Here is a 19,307-nt window from a genome sequence, read left to right as displayed (position 1 = left end):
AAGTGAGTGGGGGAGAATGTGCTCAGGATGACAGCCAGAAAATCTTCACCTGCTCAGGGAGCTGGAGCTGTTCGGTGTCTCGCGATCCTCACTTAATCCACACTCTTGGTTAAGAAATGGTGTGAAAGAATTCACTTTATGTAAATACTTGCTTACAAAATAGAGGAGCAAAAAAGAGTAAAAACATCCCACGAACTTACGTATTAGAAATTAAGAGCATCTTCTCTACTGTGATTGTGTATCAAAAACATCTAGGGAGCGTTGCTCTTTATTTCTTGAGTCACGTTCTCAAGAAATGTTTTCTGTTCATTATTCTGTTTTCTCACCACTTTCTGTGGTAATTTAGTTAATTTTAATATCCATAGGCTAATTCTGGTAACTCTAAGCTTTGTGCATGTTCCTAAGTCAGAGCTTATTTTTGAAATCCAGCTTCCTCAACACTGACTTTCCTGCTTTACATGTGTGGAAGTAACCATACAGCTGGTTTCTGATCTCCTAAATGTAGGTGACATGGAATTTCTGGAGTATACGTACAATTTTGAGACCATTTGACTTTTAAGTTTTTATGACATGGTTTCACTCAGGATAATGTTTCATCCACTCACAAATACAGCATGCATCTTACTCAAAGTGTTTCAACAAGCTTTTATTTTTTTCTTTATACGACCCAAATTGGATCCAAACTTTTAAAAAGTATTTGAACATCTTTTATTTCTCAAGAAAAAAATACTTTCTGTTATTTCTGAGCTTCGGTATTTTTCCTGTCATCATTTCTAATAGAATCATTAGGTTGGAAAGGACCTTTAAGATCATTGAGTCCAAACGTTAACGAAATACTGCCAAGTTACCACTAAAGCAAGTCCCTAAGCACCACATCTACACATCTTTTAAATGCCTCCAGGGATGATGACTCAACCACTTCCCTGGGCAGCCTGTTCCAATGATAACCCTTTCAGTGAAGAAACTTTTCCTAATATCCAATCTGAACTTCCCCTGGTGCCACTTGGGGCCTTTTCCTCTTGTCCTATCACTTGTTACTTGGGAGAAGTGACCAACCCCCACCTTTCTACAACCTCCTTTCAGACAATGTCATATCTGCTTGTATCAACTTCTAGTTGAATGCTAGACATTGTAACGAAAGGAGATGGAAAGAATTTTGGAGACTTAAATCTTACTGAGTGGAATAACTATTAGAATATAAATGCATTTTCCTTACAACATAAGAAGGTAATAGTCCCAAGGAGCTGAACACGCACAAATTTTCACAATTAATAAAGGGAAACAAAAACTAAGATATCCATTCCAGTTCCTGAACTTGATTTGTTTGAGTCTGGATGTCAGACATTAACATTGAGGCTTAGTGCAGAATTACTGTGTAATATAATAAGGTCACCATTTTAATGTCTTCTCATTGAACCTTTCTTGGTTTAAAATCTTGGATGTCTGTCAAAATTGCAAGAGGAGCAATTTAGAATTCAAAACTTCCACTTTTATAAGACTTTGTAATTAAAAATACCTTCAAATGAGGGGTCATGAATCTGAAGCAGTGAATTTTTTTCACGTTTGAATAGAAGAACAAGAATGTGCTGCTAATCTGCAGCAGGTAGTGTTTTAAGTGACTGAACAGTTGAGGCAACAAAAGCTGCATTGGAAAAAGGGCTGGGGCTGTGCTTCTGTCTCAGGTGGTGTGGGAGCTGAGGGCTGTTTGGCATGGATAATGGTGTGACTTTATCAAGACAATGGGAGTTTAAATGAGTGAACGGTGGAGATAAGATGAGCAAGTATAGCCATGGACTGGAAGGAAAACGATCCTTATGTTATATGCTTGTGCTTTTGTAAAACATGCAGAGATGTATCCTACTGCATCAGAACTAATTAGCTAAAACATTGGGGATGGGGGACTTTTCAGCACGTGTCTCTCAAGCACAGTTAGGAAGAAAACCATTCCTTGCTTTGAGTATTTCTCCTCTCTTCCCTCCAATCCCACTCACTTATTACTACCCATTTATTACTACTCCCAACTAGTCATAAATAGCAGTGATTATTTTGTCTAGCTGAAATTTGAGGGACAATCGTTTAATTATTTCTCTTGCCTTGCCTTTTATTTGTGTCTGCTACTTAGTCAAATCTCTCTGTAAGTAGTAAAGCTGTCAGGGTGAAGTGGGCATCGGAAGGTGAGTGCCAAGAACGGATCTCTTGCATATAGAAATGACAGTTCACATTTAGCTCGTGTAGATGGAAGCACCTCTTTGTCATCTGTAATTGCTTTGCTGGGATGAGAAGTTCCCAGGTTCCAGAGGGCAAAATTCTACAACAGAAGAGCCTTGGATGTGATTAATTTGCAACATTGTGTGTTGGCAGTACATAGAGCAAGAGGCCAAAAGATAAAATGATGGGAAGCCAACCTGTTCTCCCAGCTGAGTTAGTTACGACGTGCCGGGATTAGGGGAAATCTTGATTGAGTTCAATAATTAGGATAACTTCACTTCTCTGAATGTCATTCTAGTGCAACTGCTAGATCTTCTCTTTTGAGAAAGCTTTAAAAAGAAATTTGCTTGGCCTGCATGTACGGACCTACAAAGTAGAGTTAAAAATGACGGCTTTAAATTTAAAAACCTGTACTCTTTAAATGGTTTTTGGAACCGGGTCTGTTTAACCTTCTGAAGTATTTGCATTTCACAAGTTGTAGTAATACAGTTTCATAAAGCAGTGCCCTTTTCAAATGACTGTAACAACAGTGACTGCGTTAAATCGCTTCTGATAATAGGGGAGAAACACGAGCAAAGAGCTTGTATTGAAAAAATCCATGCACTTTTATTAGCTTCTTGCCATCCTTCTTTCCTAAATTATAATGAATAGCGTGAGATTAATTTTTTCCTGCATATGTTTAGTCACCTTCTCATCTAATGCATGGGCATACACGCTCTTTTGAGCTCAAGACTGGACCAACTGGTGTCAGTAAATAACTCTCATGAGATCATTAGTATCTGAAGTGTTACTTTCGACTTGTAACTGGGGGAAGAGGCATTGTCCAGAGGGTCTGGTGACCAAGATGCATCTTTGGTGTGGAAAAAATAGTTTCAGTTTTACTCACTCAATTTATGAGGGTAGGAATTCCTAAATACCTGTGTTTTCCACATATCATGAATTATTTGGTTCTGTGACGTGGGAGTTTAAATTGGGGCTTTGTATACTGTAACAAAGCAATTAAAAACTTCAAAATTCTTCTTCTGTTACAGTTCACAGAAGTCTTTTTTCAATGTCAGGATCTTGATTTATATGTCACATACTTTAAATATCAGTTTTGATCTATGTCTTGGCCATCACATAAATACAGTTTTCAAAACATTTTTTTTAACCTAGCCATAATATGCTGTGTAGTTTCTTTAGCCAGCTATGATGCCAATGTTTTTAAAAATACATAACTGGTTTTATTGTTTCCTTCAGGAAAAAGCAGATAATTTTATTTCTGCTACAATTTCAAGATGGGCTTTTCACGTTGTGACATACAGTTTTCTATAAGAAATAAAGTTGACCATTAATTCCAATTAACTAATAAAAATGCTGAATTTTTCTTACAGGAGATGATCAGATGGAGAGAAAAGGTCAAGTTCTCATACTTCTAGTGGAACAAGCTCTCAGCTTCCAGGACTACAAAGCAGCTAGTATGCATTGCCAGGAGCTTATGGCCACAGGTGAAGAGAAATGGGGGTGGCGTGGGGTGATGGGAGTGGAAATCTGAGTGCTGACTCTCAGCTTACTGTGAAGTACGCTGCTTCGGATCGGTCCATTTAATTCAAAAATCAGTTACGTCTTGTTTGTGGAAATCAGCTGACATAAACATGTCAAATGTAAAAGGCAGGTGGTTTTAAATATGACAAATCCTTTTGTCATGGAGGAGGAACTCCATTTAGTTACAGAATTACAAAATACTTAAGCCACGGTGACTTCTGGAGCAACGCTGGTCCAGATTTAGTTCACTGGGATCTCTCAACTGAAGTTGCATACTGTCATTCAGATAATCCTTTATTTTTTACATCAGAAGCTCAAAATATATCCCAGTGGGGATTCCATTTTTAATTGTCTCCTCGTTACTTTTTTTTTTCTTGTAAGAATGCAAAGGAAAAAAGTTTCAATTTGTCATGTTTTTTAAATTCCATTTGCTATGTTCGGGTATTATGTTTTTGTTAATGTATGCTCATGTGTAACTCTATTGAGGTTAAACATGTATATTGGTCCATGCTTCATAACACACACATTCATGTTTCTTTTTAAAATTCTTTATGAAAAGAAGATATTTCAATATCTTTCTTAAGATTTATTCAATTTGCAAAAGCTCATTCACATAGCGTAAAATCTTTCTCTGCAGTTGCTGTCCCACTTGTTCATCTCTGTAAATAATTATAAGAAATAAAATTTTGTTACCCAGCTTGACAGGGGGCTTGTATTTAGTTTTCAATCTGAAAACAATAACGTAGGCTGTAGTAGTAAGTGCTGATATTTGTGTGTACATTATAAATGACAGTTCAGGTATCTTTAAACTGGACCTAGGCTTCTGGAGAGACACTTGCCACATCTGTTTGGGTATCTCCAAACTTAATTTCTTGGCTTTCTGACAAAAGATGTGTGTGAGTATAGGAGCTGACAAGATGAGGTGACAGCCAGATTCCTTTAATCTCCTCCTAAAGCAGGAAAAATGTATCCTAGCTGTTTGTGATCATTCTTTTGCAAGACAAAACCCACGCAAATGTGTTTTTTGCCATATGTAATGCACAAATACATGGAATAGAGATGTACACTGGAAATGCTGTGTGTACTAAGACAGTTACTGAAGTATTAGACATGTAACCTTAGGGAGCTTTTCTGTATGCCTCTGGGAACCACAATTTCTCGTTCTTCCTGCACTGTATCCCTTCCAAACAGGTAAAAATATGTGACTGCAGCTGGTAGGAGCATGCAGATCTTTTACATATCTACCTTTCTATCAAAACTCTTGAAATATTTGTGGTATTTAAGTAATTTGTATGTATGAGAGTATGAGTGGAGGTAAATGGCACATATGTGTCAAGATACTAAGGAAGATGGGATTTGTTTCTTCAGCTCTTTTTTCTGCCGTGAGGTTGAGAGGAGAAACTCTGAGATTAATTGAGGTTCTGATAATTATATTAAGCAGTATATTTTACTTTTTGGTTTTGTTTAGCACATTAATGTGTTTAATATCATGCTGTGAAGTATATTATGAATTTCTTATTGCAGTATGTAAAAAATACTGTTTGTAGGTTGACAGATGCCTATTGTACGGATATCTACAATATGATAATAATGAATCGTCTATGTACTTGGTCAGTCTAAAGTTGAGTTGCATCTGTGTCTTATGGAGCCTTTAGGGTTCCTTTCTCAGGGGATGTTAAGTGTTGGCAGGAATGCCATATGCCCTCCTTTATCTCATTCAGTAAGAATTATGCAGCATCCTGCTGTGACTTGTGAAGCTTATCAACCTTGGAAGTATGCTTTCTTTTCCCTTGCAGGTTATTCGAAAAGCTGGGAGGTATGCAGTCAGCTTGGGCAATCGGAAGGCTACCATGATTTGGGTATGCGTCAGGAACTCATGGCTTTTGCTCTGACACACTGTCCCCCAAGTGCCATAGAGGCGTTGTTGGGAGTGAGCAGTGCATTGCAAACCCAGGTGGGTGTTTCTGAAACTTCTTCTCTGCAAGTTCGGTGCTTAACAAAGTAAAGGGGACTTGTGCTCATTTTTGAGTTTGTTCCCTTAAGTTCCACCTCCCAACAAGTTTATATTTGTTCTACTCTATTTTTCTACTTTCACTGCTATATTTCAATAAATGAGGTCTCTCTATAAGCATTTCTGTATAATGAGTTGACTTATCATGTAGAAGTGCAATTATGTTCTCTATCTTTAGTACTCCTAATTTCTTCATTTATTGCCTGATTTAAACATTTTATTTGTAAATGCAGTTAAATAACTTTTTCAGTGTTTTCCAGGTGCTTACACCTTGTAATGTAACTTCATTAAATGCCCACATAAATGTCTATTCTTACATTTTTATGATCTCTACCCAATATACAATGAAATTCTTTTCTCAGCGATTTCAACCATGTAATGGTTTTAACAACTACAGCAGGTTTTATGTCTGAGACATCTTTATTAACTTTGCAACGACGGACTTCTTAACAGAATCAGATCTTAGATATTCAGCTGATTATATTATATTTGCGAGAACACGTAATTGTGGCATTTAAATACAAGGTATGGCAAGATGACATAGCAAACCTTTTGAAAAGTTTCATTTGAAACTGCAGTGCAGTAATTTAGGTTGTCAAAATGTTAAATTTCTGTTCAGTGTAATTGTGGTTTGGCCTACGTTCTCTTACTTGTTTAAGAGTTCATATTTGTCTTAGTTGTCTAAGAGTTCACAATGTTCATAAATTCATCTTTATGTAATAAAAACATCTTAGAGGGCTTGCTGAAGAATGGGTGAGAAAGGAGCAATAGCTACAGTACATCTGCACTCTAATTAAGGCAGCTGCAAGTGCGTAGCCTTTTTCTTTACAAAATTGCTTGTATAGCAATGCGTATGAGAAAAACTTGTTTCCTCCCTTACGTGCCTATACCTGGAATTAGAATTTGAAGACTCTTGGTGCTGTATACATCAGAATTTGTTAGGCTTACTGCAGTTCACTGCCTTTATATCACTGTCTCTTTCCTTCTAAAGGCTCCATATCCCATTTAGTCATAGTGCAGTGCAGCTGCTCAGCCACTGGGTATTACCCTCTTGCATCCCACTTCTCCAAGGCAAACAACTTTCTGTCTTCTCCATTCACAAAACTTGAGACTGAATTTGTTACTTAGATTTCTTTATTAGTACAATATCATTTGTAGCAAAAGGTCAGTGATGATTAATTTGGTATTTGCCCCAGGAAGCCAAACCCAATTCATGATTTCTGTCAAATCATGTTTAATCAGTTTCTTCTGTGATTACTTTCTCCATAAACTAAGCATAAGCTCTTCAGCTCTTGTTCATTAATGGTCCCACGTGTTCGGTCCAAGCACTCTGTCTTTTTATGTAGTTAGAGAGATGCAAAAAATATTTATCAGAGGGTCACGCTGACCAGATGATATATACAAGTGTCTTTTGTGGACCTTCCAGCAGTTGTATGGCCTGTGGAAATTCTGCTCATGAAACTGTTATCGTGTGTAACACTTGTCTCTGTGGAGTTGCCCAAAACCTCAGAGGCACAGTTCAGGTAATGGATATTTTTCACGGAAGTTCTTTAGCGTATGTAGTACAGCAGGGTACATACAATAAAAAAATAAAATAAAAGTACATTGCGTGAAAACTAGCAAAAAAAATCATAGAGAATGGAAGATTATTTTGTCTAGGACTAAAACAGTGAGACAATGTCAAAAATACTTACGTGTTCTTTTCCCTGTCTTCCCCTGCACCCTTGTTTTTCTATAGCGAAAGCTTTTACATCAGAATTTCTTGGCTTTCCTATAAAATCAGTCATAATTCTTACATTTGATTGTTTGACTGGTAAGAGAGCTGTATTTATTTTGTATTTACAGATTCTGTATCAGGCTGTGAATTACCAGTTCCTTCCTTCCGAAGGAGGTGAGAATACAAATATCTCAGGACTTTCTTCATTGAACAGTAAGGATACCGAGGTAAGCTTTAAAGAGAGTTTTATAAAAATGATTTTGTTCTGCATTGTGCTGAAGAGCTGCGTTTGAGCTTTTAGAAACATCTACCTGTTTACTAGATAAAACTCACAACACTAAATACATCTACTAATTACTGTTTTTAGATTGTTTTAAGTTGAAAGTTTTGCTTGTTATACTTGGTCTGTTCCGATTTTTTTGTTGCTTCTTCCTACACAGTCTTAGCACCATAGGAAAAAAATAAACCTAGAGGCCGAAGAGGAAACTGCAACAAAACTTAACACAATAAAATACATAAATGGTGGTTTGATTTTTGATCTGTCACAATTGCAAAGCAAGACATTTGAAAATAAACCTGAGCTACATATTTAATTTAAAAATGTCTTGAATTACACTTATTTTTTTCCTTTGTTCTGTGCATCATGAAGTTTATGACTTCTTTGCTATTTTATAACTTTCATACGCTGCATATGAAATTATTTTTGTGTCTACGATCAGAAGGAACATTGAGTCTTTTGTGGGAAATAGAGGCAGGGCAGCAGGAAAAAAGTTACAATTATTCTTTCTACTTTTCGTGTTTATTATTTTTAAAAAGATAAGTATGTACATGTACAATTACAAGTACATTTCTCTCTTTAAAGAAGATGTAATAACCGTAATAACCTACTTATGAAGGAAAGGAATGTCTTTTTCATCCTATTGAGAGTGGAAAATTCTAAATTTAATTTTTTTTCTGTTTTTTCGAGTTTTTCTACAGGTGATAAACGGGGCGGGGAGCGGGGGGGGGCGGCACAAAAACCTTGAAGAAATACAGGAAAGAATAGATAAAGAAAGAAGGTGGATCACATTGCATAGTCTGGCTTTTTGAGAAAAGTAACTGAATTGCAGCCTCCTCAGTGCCATTATACACTTGGGGGATTTTTACCAATGGCAGCTGTAGATGGAATACACTAGTCTTTGCCTTTGGTATATTTAACACCATGTGGCTTCAAAAAACACACCTCTCCTTCATGTTCTTGGAATAGCAACAGGCAACTCCTATGTATATGTCTGTCTTTTGCTATGTTTTTCTATATATGTACAGACATACATGCATACTTTGTATACACATATGCATATGTAAACATGCATATACGTATTTGCATATATAAAAAATAAATGGGCAGGAAAGTAAAACAGCACTGAAAACAGAATTCGGAGGAAGAGAGCTAAACACTGTATCTGCTAGAATCATTGATAAGAAGCACAGGTCTGTTCACTGGTGTGAATGCTTTTTTATTTTCTGGAAAATGATAAATGAATCTCTCCGAGAGGAAGATTATTAAGTAGATGTTAATAAAATGAAACCTTCTGATGTGGGTGTGGATACATATGTTTACAATATTTTAATGTATGTAACAAACTTGTTATGCATCGCTTTTCATATGCTGTAATACTATTAACTGTATGTTGTGACAGAGCAATTATACATGCATATAAATGATTCAAAAACTTATTCAAGAGTTTGCTCACTAATTAACTGCATTATCAATTCAGTTTGGGTATCCGAAGCAATTTTCGTTATGCTGGGGAATTCACATTTAGAAAATTATCCGCTCTTATTTTCTGCAATATATCTTTCTTTCCCTCCCCCCGCCCCTCAGTTGAGGCTGGTTGTCTGTTTAGAATTGGAAGCAGGCAGACAGTTGACCTGGCAAGCCTGTATGGTGCTGCATTGAGGGGTTTTTTTTCTTTCTGTTTTAATACAACTTCTTGGCATGTTATATTTCAGGCTGTTACACTCTGAAATGAGTTCTGTATATTTGCTAATTCTGTCTTTTTGTTCTCTCCCAGTTGACTTAATAGGGATTTATAGCTTCTTTCATTTCTTGCAATGACACAGGAGGAAACATAGCCAAGAATTTAGACACTGTATAACCCTTCCTTTGTTACAGACATCTGAAATGTTAGAAAAGCAATATATTCAGTAACTCAGTTTCTCTGACTTAACTGAATCCTATAACTGCAATTCCCATAGTTCCACTTCAGCTAATTCCTCGTGCTTCACCTTCATTGTCTTGCACAGAACTTCAGTTTCTTCAAAGAAAAAACAAACTGTAAGATTTTTCTTTGTCATTTCTTTTTACTCCTTTCTTTTTCGCTTATGTCCTGATTAACTTATAGCACCCTTTTCTCAAGGAGTCAACAAACGTTCTTCTTTCTCACTTATTGATACCTTTTCAAATTGTGGCTTAAGTGTAATTTTCCTTATCGTTACTTGACTAAGCTTCTTCTAACATACATGTGTTTGGGCATCCCTTTCTCTGTTGTATTAAAAATACCTCTCTGTAAGTATATCAATTTTTCCTTTCAAGGCTTTAGTGACCTTTTCCTACCTCTTCTTACCTTTATCTAGCATTGAATCATTAATTGCTACTACCATTTTTTTCATTTTACCAACCCACAACACTAGCTGGTCATGCCTGTCATGCTGGTCATGCTTCTGTTGATGAGCTCCTCTCTAGAAATGTCTAAAACTAATTTAATTCTTGTTGTTTTAAGTTTTTCCTCTGAGACTTTTTTTTCTTACAAAACTTGCAGAAATCTCGATAGCAGCTGGCTACATATCTTCACAGATTGCATAGAAATGTGTTGTTTAACGTTGCTCTGGTATTGACTTCACTATAACTTTTCTCCAAGTTTTTCGTGGCCCTACTCTGAAGGAAATTCCTGATTGCTATGAGAAAGCTGCACGTAATTATTCTGTAGGAACTAGTGCATTTGCACAAGGATGTACGTCATTACCTTAGTGCCAGCTTGTCACTGTTGATTGAACTCATGGGATCTGTTGGAGAAATTATCTTCTGGAAGCTACAATGTTTCCCACATAGCAGATTAATCTTAAGCAAAATGTTAAATTTTCCGAATCCCCACCTTTTTTTTTCTTTTGGTTGTATGCGACCAATGCCTCAACAACTGATCTGGTGCTTCTCAAACAAAATATCTCAGAAAATTCAGGTCTTGATTCATGAAAAGCATTTCAGAATATTATTACTAACATTATTAAAGTAGTCACGAGATGCTGTGCTGTGTAGAAACGATAACCATCAGTTGCCTTGTAAATGAGCTCTGACTTTATGTTAAATCTGCTTACCACTTAAAATGTGCAATATGTCTATTATATATAAAATCATTCTTTTACATATTTGAATATGAAAACTTAATTATTATAAAGTGGCACATCAGCACAAGAGAAATTTGCAGTTTCAAGTTTCCTTGAAACCGGACTCTTTGATAGGAGAGCAGACATAATTTCTAGAGCAGAGTATCTTCAAATTATAGAAATGATTTCTTAAACTTTGCTTAAGAAAAGAAAATTTCTGATTAACAGAGTCTTAGCATCTTCTTTGCTTTTGCATTTTTTCCCAAGCACTAGATCTGGGAAAAGACAGGATCTCTTAAAATATTTGTGTACATTTAATTGGTTTGTCATGCATTTTTTCACTGCTGGTTAGAAGTTATTAGGGAGTGTTGTACTTATGCAACATGCGTGTATTATTACTATTGTGTATTTTTGTGGGAAGTCTTCCACTTGGAGTCTTTGGAACCTCAGGGCAAAAATAATGCTCCAGCTGCTATTTCAAATAGTAGCGACCCTTCTTTTTAATTTTATTTTTTTATTTTACAATTAACTGGAGCTGTCTTTTGTGGCTTAGTAAATGTACTGGGATCTATTCTTTAATAACTAAATTAGAATTCTTCTTATAGGAAGAGGTGCCTGTAATTCCTGAAGGAATCACGTTCATTTACAGTGTCACTGAACTCTTGTGCAGAGGATAAAAATCTGTGTGGAACTCTATGCGCACTGCTTAAACTCCTGTTGTAGTCAGTGGAGATCCAGTCAATGGTGCCGAGAGAACAATGCAGTTAATTAGCCATCAGGTGCTTGATTCAGTTACTTAATCATAGCTAACAACAATTTAAGATACTCTAAGTTATTCTCCTGTCCTTTAGCTACTGACCCCAAAAGTCTGGGTCCTCTGTCGGATCTACAAGTGTTAAGCAGATATCTTAATTACTGCTATACCTCTCAGACAGTCATCAAAGCCTGTGTTTGAGCAGCTGAATCAAAGGCATTGTGTGTGCTTAAGGCTGGGTTACTCTTTTCAGTTCCACCGACATATAACCCTAATAAGGGCTTAGACATCCAATGACACCTGAATTTCAGTGTTGACATCTTGAGATGGCTCTTTTTCTTAGTCTCTCATCTAGGGTCTGGTTTATCTTTGCAGGACTGGAGTTTTCAATTAGGCTTGTTCATTAACTCTAACATACACTACAAAAAGAAAAAAAAAACAAAACCAAAAAACCAAAACCAACCAACCAAACAAAAAACCCACCCCAAACAAAAACTCTCCAAACCAAAACCCTTCAAGGTACAAAACATAAATGTAGAATATTTATGTAAAACACTACTTAAAATTTCTCTTTTCCAGTGGGAGTACCAAAAAGGGAAAAAGGAATGTTAATACTTGATGTTCAGTCTTATGAACAGAATCTGTTCCACCTCGCCCTGTTTCCTTCATAATCTTAATGCATAATGACTCTTACTGGATGAAGTGCACACAGCGTATGGTTTTGGCATGTTTTGATCCTTGCACCTTGTCTAATTGGCTTTGTTATTTGTCCTTGAATTAAGACTGTTTAGAATTATATATATGTGTATGTATGAGCATATGTATATATACAAATGTTTTAGCTGTTATTTTAGAGTATCTTGATAATTCAGAATTTGTTGGCTCACTTTTTTATATCAATTTAGATTCTGCTAATTTAGGATTAAGAAGTTGTTTTTCTTATTTTTTTTTTTATCAGAAGTGCTTACTTTTATAAAGGATATCAGCAAGGAATAATATAAGAAAATCATTTCCCCCAAACACTTCTCAAAACCTCCAAACTATAACTTTTTCCCGAAGGTACAGTTATACAATTAAAGTTGTCTTCTTAAAATGGGACCCCCAGCAGTCTTTAAGAAATAATTTATTTTATGAGAGGTTGATTCGGGATAACAAAAAGTTATAGCCTGAAAGTGTTGCTGTTCCAGACACACAGAGGAATGGCTTTTCAGAAAACAGAATTCTTATTTGTGCAGAAAAGACTGTAATTACTCATAAGAGTTGAAATTCTTTTTAGAAAGAATCAATAGTTTATTTGATATAGCAGTAGAGCTGTAGAAACATACTCACCAGCATACAAGTTAATCCGTTAGTTTTCATGATACTGAAGGAAGTTTATTTTTAAAAATGTGTTTTGCTCAAATGCAGTTGACGACTTGGGGGGATTTTTTTTTTCTGGTTCTGTTTTGGTTTGGTTTATTTTTTCCCCTTGAAAAATCAGTTAGGTGTCCTGCAGCGCCTGCTTGAAAATGGAGGCAGAGAGACAAATTAGTACAAGAGATTTTTGTAATATATTTTAAATATTATATACAGGATACTAAATGCCAAGAGTGGTTTAGTTAAAAAACCACGCAAACAAGAAATTCTCCCCCACCACACCAAGCCACCAGACCTAGGATTTTCTTTTGCTTTTTACTTTTCAAAGGCATAAAAATCATGACTTCTCGTAGTTGGCACGTTCTTTCTTCATTTGGTGAAGTAAGAGCTGAAATTTCCAGTTTAGCCAGTGAGTTCATTAGTGGTGCATCTGTGAAATGCAGAATGTCATTTCAGAAAAGATTGAAAAAAATGCTGAAGCCTTAATGGAAAGAAGGACGTAAGATAGAACTGCTACTTCAGTGGTCAGCTTGAGGCAGTGGTTTAATGCATACTGCAGTAAAAGGTATTAAAAATAAGTTTGTCTACAGTGCAATTCTGCCTTATTGAAGCTGACGTGTTTTGTCACTGAAGTTATGGTGGGACATAAATCACGAGCATAACTTGGCATCCTTTTGCTCTGATGTCTGAAGGTTTGTCATGAGTTAGTAAGTTGTAAACTAATACTTCACATTCAGTTATACAGGTAGAATTTTTCTATTTCAATACACTTTGCTGTATGGGGAAATGAATAATAGTGTTTTTAGGGAGAAACATTGGCTATAAAGCTATTGAAATTTGCTGTATGGAGGAAATATTTATATTTTCTATTGCTGAAGACAATGTGTTTACCTTAGCATGCTGATTATATATTTGTCTAATGTGTAAGCTCTGTAAAGCATGCAATTAACACAAACCTTTCAGGATTGGAATAGCACAGCGCAATCAACATGGATGTTGTGGGTGTTTTTAAATGCTTTACATGAGGGAGAGCTGGTAAAGGAAACCTCCATTTGTGGAACATGTCTTTTACTTTTAAGAAATGTGAGTTTACTGAGACTGGGTGAAGATGTTTTGCAGGATAACGTGTAGATGTATACGTATTGCAGAAGCAGTTTGGGATTGAGAATAGGCTGGGGTCTCAATTCTTCTTAAAGTCTTTCAGGTTTACCGTATTTGGTACCTTGTAAGTGCTGACTGCAGAATTTCAAATCTTGATGATACATTTTCACTTGGTGTGGAGATGAATGTTTACATCTCTTCACCATTTTCCCTACTGAGAATTCAACTTAATTAGTGCTACCTCTGTGCAAATACAAGATTGTCTCTGCTGTAAACCCTCTTGAGTTATTGAAGATTAATTTTAGCATGCTCAATCTCCTCATTTGTACAGAGATCATTATTTTAACAGAAGCATTCGACAATTATGTAAAACATTACCATTATAAACTTTTGAATTAAAAACAGCTGGTGTCTGTGGAAACGAGATTATAGTTGAATAAGGGGCAAAATGTTCTACTGATCACGCTACTCACTTCAGACTGAAACTCCTAAATCACTTTTAACTTGTCTTTTTTTTTTTTTTGACAGCTGCTGCTTAAATTGATGATCATTAAAATATGTTATTAACATAGTGTGCCTGAACACTAATGCATTTGGCTTTAGGTCATTAAGCTAATTAAAGCATGAGTCTAACACTTGCACTTGTGTGTTGGATGTGCTCACAGGATGAAACCAGCGTCTCCTCTAGCCAGTCTGCTGATTTGTTGTACTGGACGACATCAAAAACCATGAAGGTGTTGTCTAACACAACTATGACCACAAAAGCCATGCTGCATGCTGTCAGTGATGGACAGTGGTGGAAGAGATCATTAACTTATCTTCGACCATTACATGTAAGGGATTGCTGATGTGCCTCAGATGTTTACACGTTCACTGATATATTAATAGACAAGCTAGGCTTCTTTGTAGGTATCTGATAACTGAAGACCCCAAATCAGTAAATAAACTAGAGACATTACGGGACTGTTTGCAAGCAAATCCAATGAGAGAAGGGGTCTAAAGCTGTTTACTTTCCTTGTTTTCTAATCTGTTTTCTCCAGCTTTCTTTGCATAGTGTGAGAAGGCATATTTGAAATTTGGCAGAACTTCACAACTTTGGGGAAGAAAGCACAGTGAAGTCCACTCTTTCAATACTCTTATGTTCAAAGCTGTTCCTTTTCAGTTTCTTTTTTCTACCTTCTCTATTTCAGTGGATTTTCTATAATGTTTATGATACGCTTTCTCTGCTTTTGAACATGATTCTCTTTTTTTTTTTTTAAGAATACTGGACCTCATTCAGCATTGGTTTCTGTAAAATGACTCCTGTCTTGCTATCCACTGAATTCAGTGATATTTTCATTTAGTGTTGCTTCCTTTCTGATAAGCAGTTACAGCCTTTTTAATATTTTTTTTTTTAAATGAGTAGGCTAAACTATACTTATTTTTCCCAGGGCCAAGAATTTGGAGGCGCACTAAAAAGCGGGCCTGGAGAAAACGCCACTGTGGAAAAGCAAGGCTGTCATCCGTTTTATGAGTCTCTAATTGCTGATGCATATGTTGCAGAAGTAAGTTTCTGTTACAGAATTCGAGAATGTTAGTTTTTGTGGGATCTTATAATTAACTAACAGTATGGATTTTGGATTAATTGTGTGACTTGCAAGGACTTGAAATTTTGTGCAATAGTAGGAAAAATTTCAGCATTAAACAGAAAAGAAAGCAAACGCAGGAACTGAGGTAGGTAATTGCATCTGGTACAAGTGAGCTAAATATAACTGCAGGGTATAGTGCACATGTGTCAGTTATCTTATTTTACTTCTAGTCTGAAATCAGCTATGGCACGTACCAGAACAATTCTTTGGAAAGCTTTGCAGAAGTATTGCTGAGAACACAGAAACTTACAGAAACAAAAAGCGAAGGAAAAGACTTACTTCCAACAACAGAAGGTATGGCTATGTGTGTATTCACTCCTCTATTTACTATAGATAGTAAATAGGAGAATCCATGGATGAGTTTAAATATGGAGAATTGTACACAATGATCAACGTAATGTCTGGGTGTTTTGTATGAATTGTGATCTGGTTCAACATCTTATGTTGGTAAGTAGTCTCAATAGAATTAGCTGCAGAGTTTTCAAGAGAACTGTTTTTTTTAAAAGGAGTTGTTCAGTTAAGACCAGAAATCTGCAATCTGAAAGTTGGCTTTAAATAAGCAGAAACTGATATTTGGGGGCTGACAAAGATACGAAGATTGTGTGTGTGGGGAAACTGTTGAAGGTTTTCTGAGTTACTACCATGTACAGATATTTAAATGGAAATTTGCAATCCACTGCTAAGTGTTATTTGTATGTATGCCCGTGTATTCACTTGTTCAGATTCTGTGCCAATTTGTATACAGCTTTCAGTATTGCAGGGTCACTACAGTATTTTACTTAGTAACTAATGCTTAACTGCAGCTTCTGGAGTCATCAGAACGTTTTGTCTTCTGAAACGTCTGCATTTTATAGGTTATTTTGTTAACTGAAACAGTTTCACTTTTAAAAAAAAGAAAAAAAAACCACAAAAAACCCCACTCAAAACCACCTATGATTGTCTTTCCTTTTTGCTGTCTCCTGCTGGTTTAAGAAATGAACTGTTGAAATACTTACATGCTGTTAGTGTCTTTTGAAGGAAGATATCTCTATTATATGTTACTCTGTGGTAAGTTCTGCCATGAAAAATGAGTATATTAAATCACTTGCAATATGACAAAAGTTTCAAGCGAGACTTTCTTCATAAGCCACGCATTTTATTTCAACTGTTTGGTGAAAACCAGCATATTTGTGTTCCATTCAATAATTTAAGATATGTGATATTTCTACAGATAACCTGTACAGTTGTAATATAATAACATTGTGAATTAGAAAAGGTCAGCAACAGGTTCTATAAATGTGGATGTATTCACATTTCATTCCTTTCATGCTCTCTTAATGCAAAAATTGTTTTAAATCAGTACTTAGGATCTCTTCTCTTGCATGCTGAAAGCCCATAGGCTTCTAGCTCTGATTCCTGTGTCTTAAAGGAGAGGGAGGCAAGGATTAAAAAAGTATTAATTGCTTTCTTAGGGCAAATGATGTTAGTTGGCAGATCTTTAGTAATACTTCCAGCTCCAACTTGAGTAATTGGAACTGGTTGTTTACAATTCAGTGGCTGCCTTTGAGATGGAAATTTCAGCTTTGGGGACTTTTTCTTGAAGAAAAAAAGAAATTTTAGATTCCAGCCTCGGTTTTTGAGCCTCTGTCATCCTCCTCTTAAGTGTGCAGACTACTGTTTTTTCCATTTTAATACTTCTGTTCTCTTCCATGACTCTTAGTCAATCTGAATTTCGCTTATGAGTCCCTCCAGCTGTGCTATGGAGCTGTTTTGTGTGTTTTCCTCTGGAAAACTGAGCTATACTTATTCTGTACTCAGCAGTCCTGCTGTATAGTACCTTTTGGTAGTCAGTAGACAGCATTCCTACACTTAAGTGTAATGTAGCTTTCTGTAAATGAATAGATTGGTAACTTGCTAATTCTAATGCATTTAGCCCTGGATTAACAGTATTGGATCCTACTTCTTCCCCCTTCTTAATGCTTTGCTCTATCAATTCCAGTGAAAGACATAATAAGTTAACACTTTCAGGATTGTGGAGCTTGAAAAATGTGCGTATTAATAGCACACCACCAAAATTTAAAAGAAAAAAGTCAGGCAGGTGTGATTCCCCAGTTATTCTTCCGTGTTTTTCCCATATTTTCAGGTTTACTCTAAGGTTTTGGGAGGATTTTGCCATATGACACTTGAATGTAATATGAGCTATTAGCTACTATACTAGTAACTAATAAACATAACAGATTTTATTTTTCAGACAAGTTTGAATCCTGTTTGTTTCCCTGTAGTTGTCTTCTAGGCAGCAGGTTTCAGCTCTGCTGGAAGAATCGATGAACCTGAAAGAAGATGCAGTTCAGCAAAGAAACCCTAGTGGTACTTAGCACACTGTCTTAGGAGAAGTTGCAGTACGCATCAAACTCTGATTCTAGTACTGTAGCAGTGTCATGCCTCAGGTGTCAGGGAATGGCTAAATGCTTTCCCCAGAGGCAGTGCGTGTGATAAAACTCAGGATAATGTTTGCTGCTTCTTTTGTGGATTTGGTAGGTTCACAAGCCTTGGACTTTGACTTTTCTTGTCTTTTCTGTCTGGAGGTAGGTGGTACGCTGAGGATTTTCCATGAACTGGTAACACCCATCACTGTGGGTTCAGTAAAACATTCTTACCAAGGCAATGTTGTGCGTCTCTGTTTAAATATAGTTGTCTTTCTCCATTGCCCTTAGGGATTTGATGGGGTGGTTGAAGATGAAATCTGAATGCAAAGTTACTAAAATCGATGGCTACATTTTGTTGTAACCGTATTAGGTACTAAAATCAAAGTAAACCCAAGAAAGTTGGTCAGACCTATTAATGCTTAGGAGTTTTAGAACAAAGAATAGCTTGATATTTTCCATGATTTTGTAATTGCTTGCAGGTATGGCTGTTTAACTACAATATATACTTTTAAGTTTAGTGAGATTTTATCACATCCAAAAGAACAATGGAAGATTTGAAGTGGGTTTTGCATTTTTTTCAGAGAATAAATGGGAAAAATTGAAACTTCCTAGGTATATATTCCAGTTTTCACAAATAAACCATTTTTTTCCCTACTTTGCCTTCCAAACAGGCTTGTGGCATAAAGACAATACCTGCACAGGAGATAAAAATTATTCATAAACCCAATATTTTTTTGTGTTTTCTTAAGGAAATATTGCTTGTGGAACAGCAGCATTGGCTCTTTGCTTGTCACTGCCTGTCCTCCCTGGTTTGACAGCCCTGCAACGTTTAATCCCTTTGGTAAACTTCAGATTTGGCAGTGGTCTGAAATGATACCAAGTTCCTGTAAATTTTGTGAAGATTTGTGAGAGGACAGAATGGCATCCTGCTAACGTCTGTAGCTTGTGATTTGAACTTAGCCCTGTTAGATGTGAGAGAATTCCTGTAGGGCTTCACTGGGAGACAGAAAAATGTATGAAATTAGTCTTTGTGTGTACACATGCGTTTATGTCCATGTAAAGTAGGCTTATAACTATATATGGGTACATGAGCACATATCTGCACACAAGCGCAGAGAAAACTTATATTTATTGAACCAGTACAGGGAATGTTTTCTACTCAGAAGCGATGACAATGGAGGCAGGTCTTTCTTCTTAAGTGTATTCTGTCAACTGGGATGCCTTTGTGTTGAGCTTCATG

General features: G+C 36.2%; 1 protein-coding gene across 2 annotated transcripts in view; it reads left to right on the top strand.

Moving 5' to 3' along the window:
- Positions 1 to 19,307, top strand: part of NBAS (NBAS subunit of NRZ tethering complex) — a 191,597-nt gene that overhangs the window by 70,622 nt on the left and 101,668 nt on the right. The window contains exons 33-38 of one of the 2 annotated variants that reach the window (XM_054194531.1): positions 3,582 to 3,695; positions 5,529 to 5,686; positions 7,589 to 7,687; positions 14,700 to 14,867; positions 15,465 to 15,578; positions 15,833 to 15,956. In XM_054194531.1, the coding sequence (XP_054050506.1) occupies positions 3,582 to 3,695; positions 5,529 to 5,686; positions 7,589 to 7,687; positions 14,700 to 14,867; positions 15,465 to 15,578; positions 15,833 to 15,956 (777 nt within the window). The remainder of the gene's footprint in view (positions 1 to 3,581; positions 3,696 to 5,528; positions 5,687 to 7,588; positions 7,688 to 14,699; positions 14,868 to 15,464; positions 15,579 to 15,832; positions 15,957 to 19,307) is intronic. The other variant, XM_054194532.1, reaches the window with a different exon arrangement.

Source organism: Rissa tridactyla, chromosome 3 (genome assembly GCF_028500815.1).
Source record: "Rissa tridactyla isolate bRisTri1 chromosome 3, bRisTri1.patW.cur.20221130, whole genome shotgun sequence".
NCBI classification, from domain to species: domain Eukaryota; kingdom Metazoa; phylum Chordata; class Aves; order Charadriiformes; family Laridae; genus Rissa; species Rissa tridactyla.
Note: the sequence above shows the minus strand (reverse complement) of the source record. Positions and strands in the feature narration are given on the sequence as shown.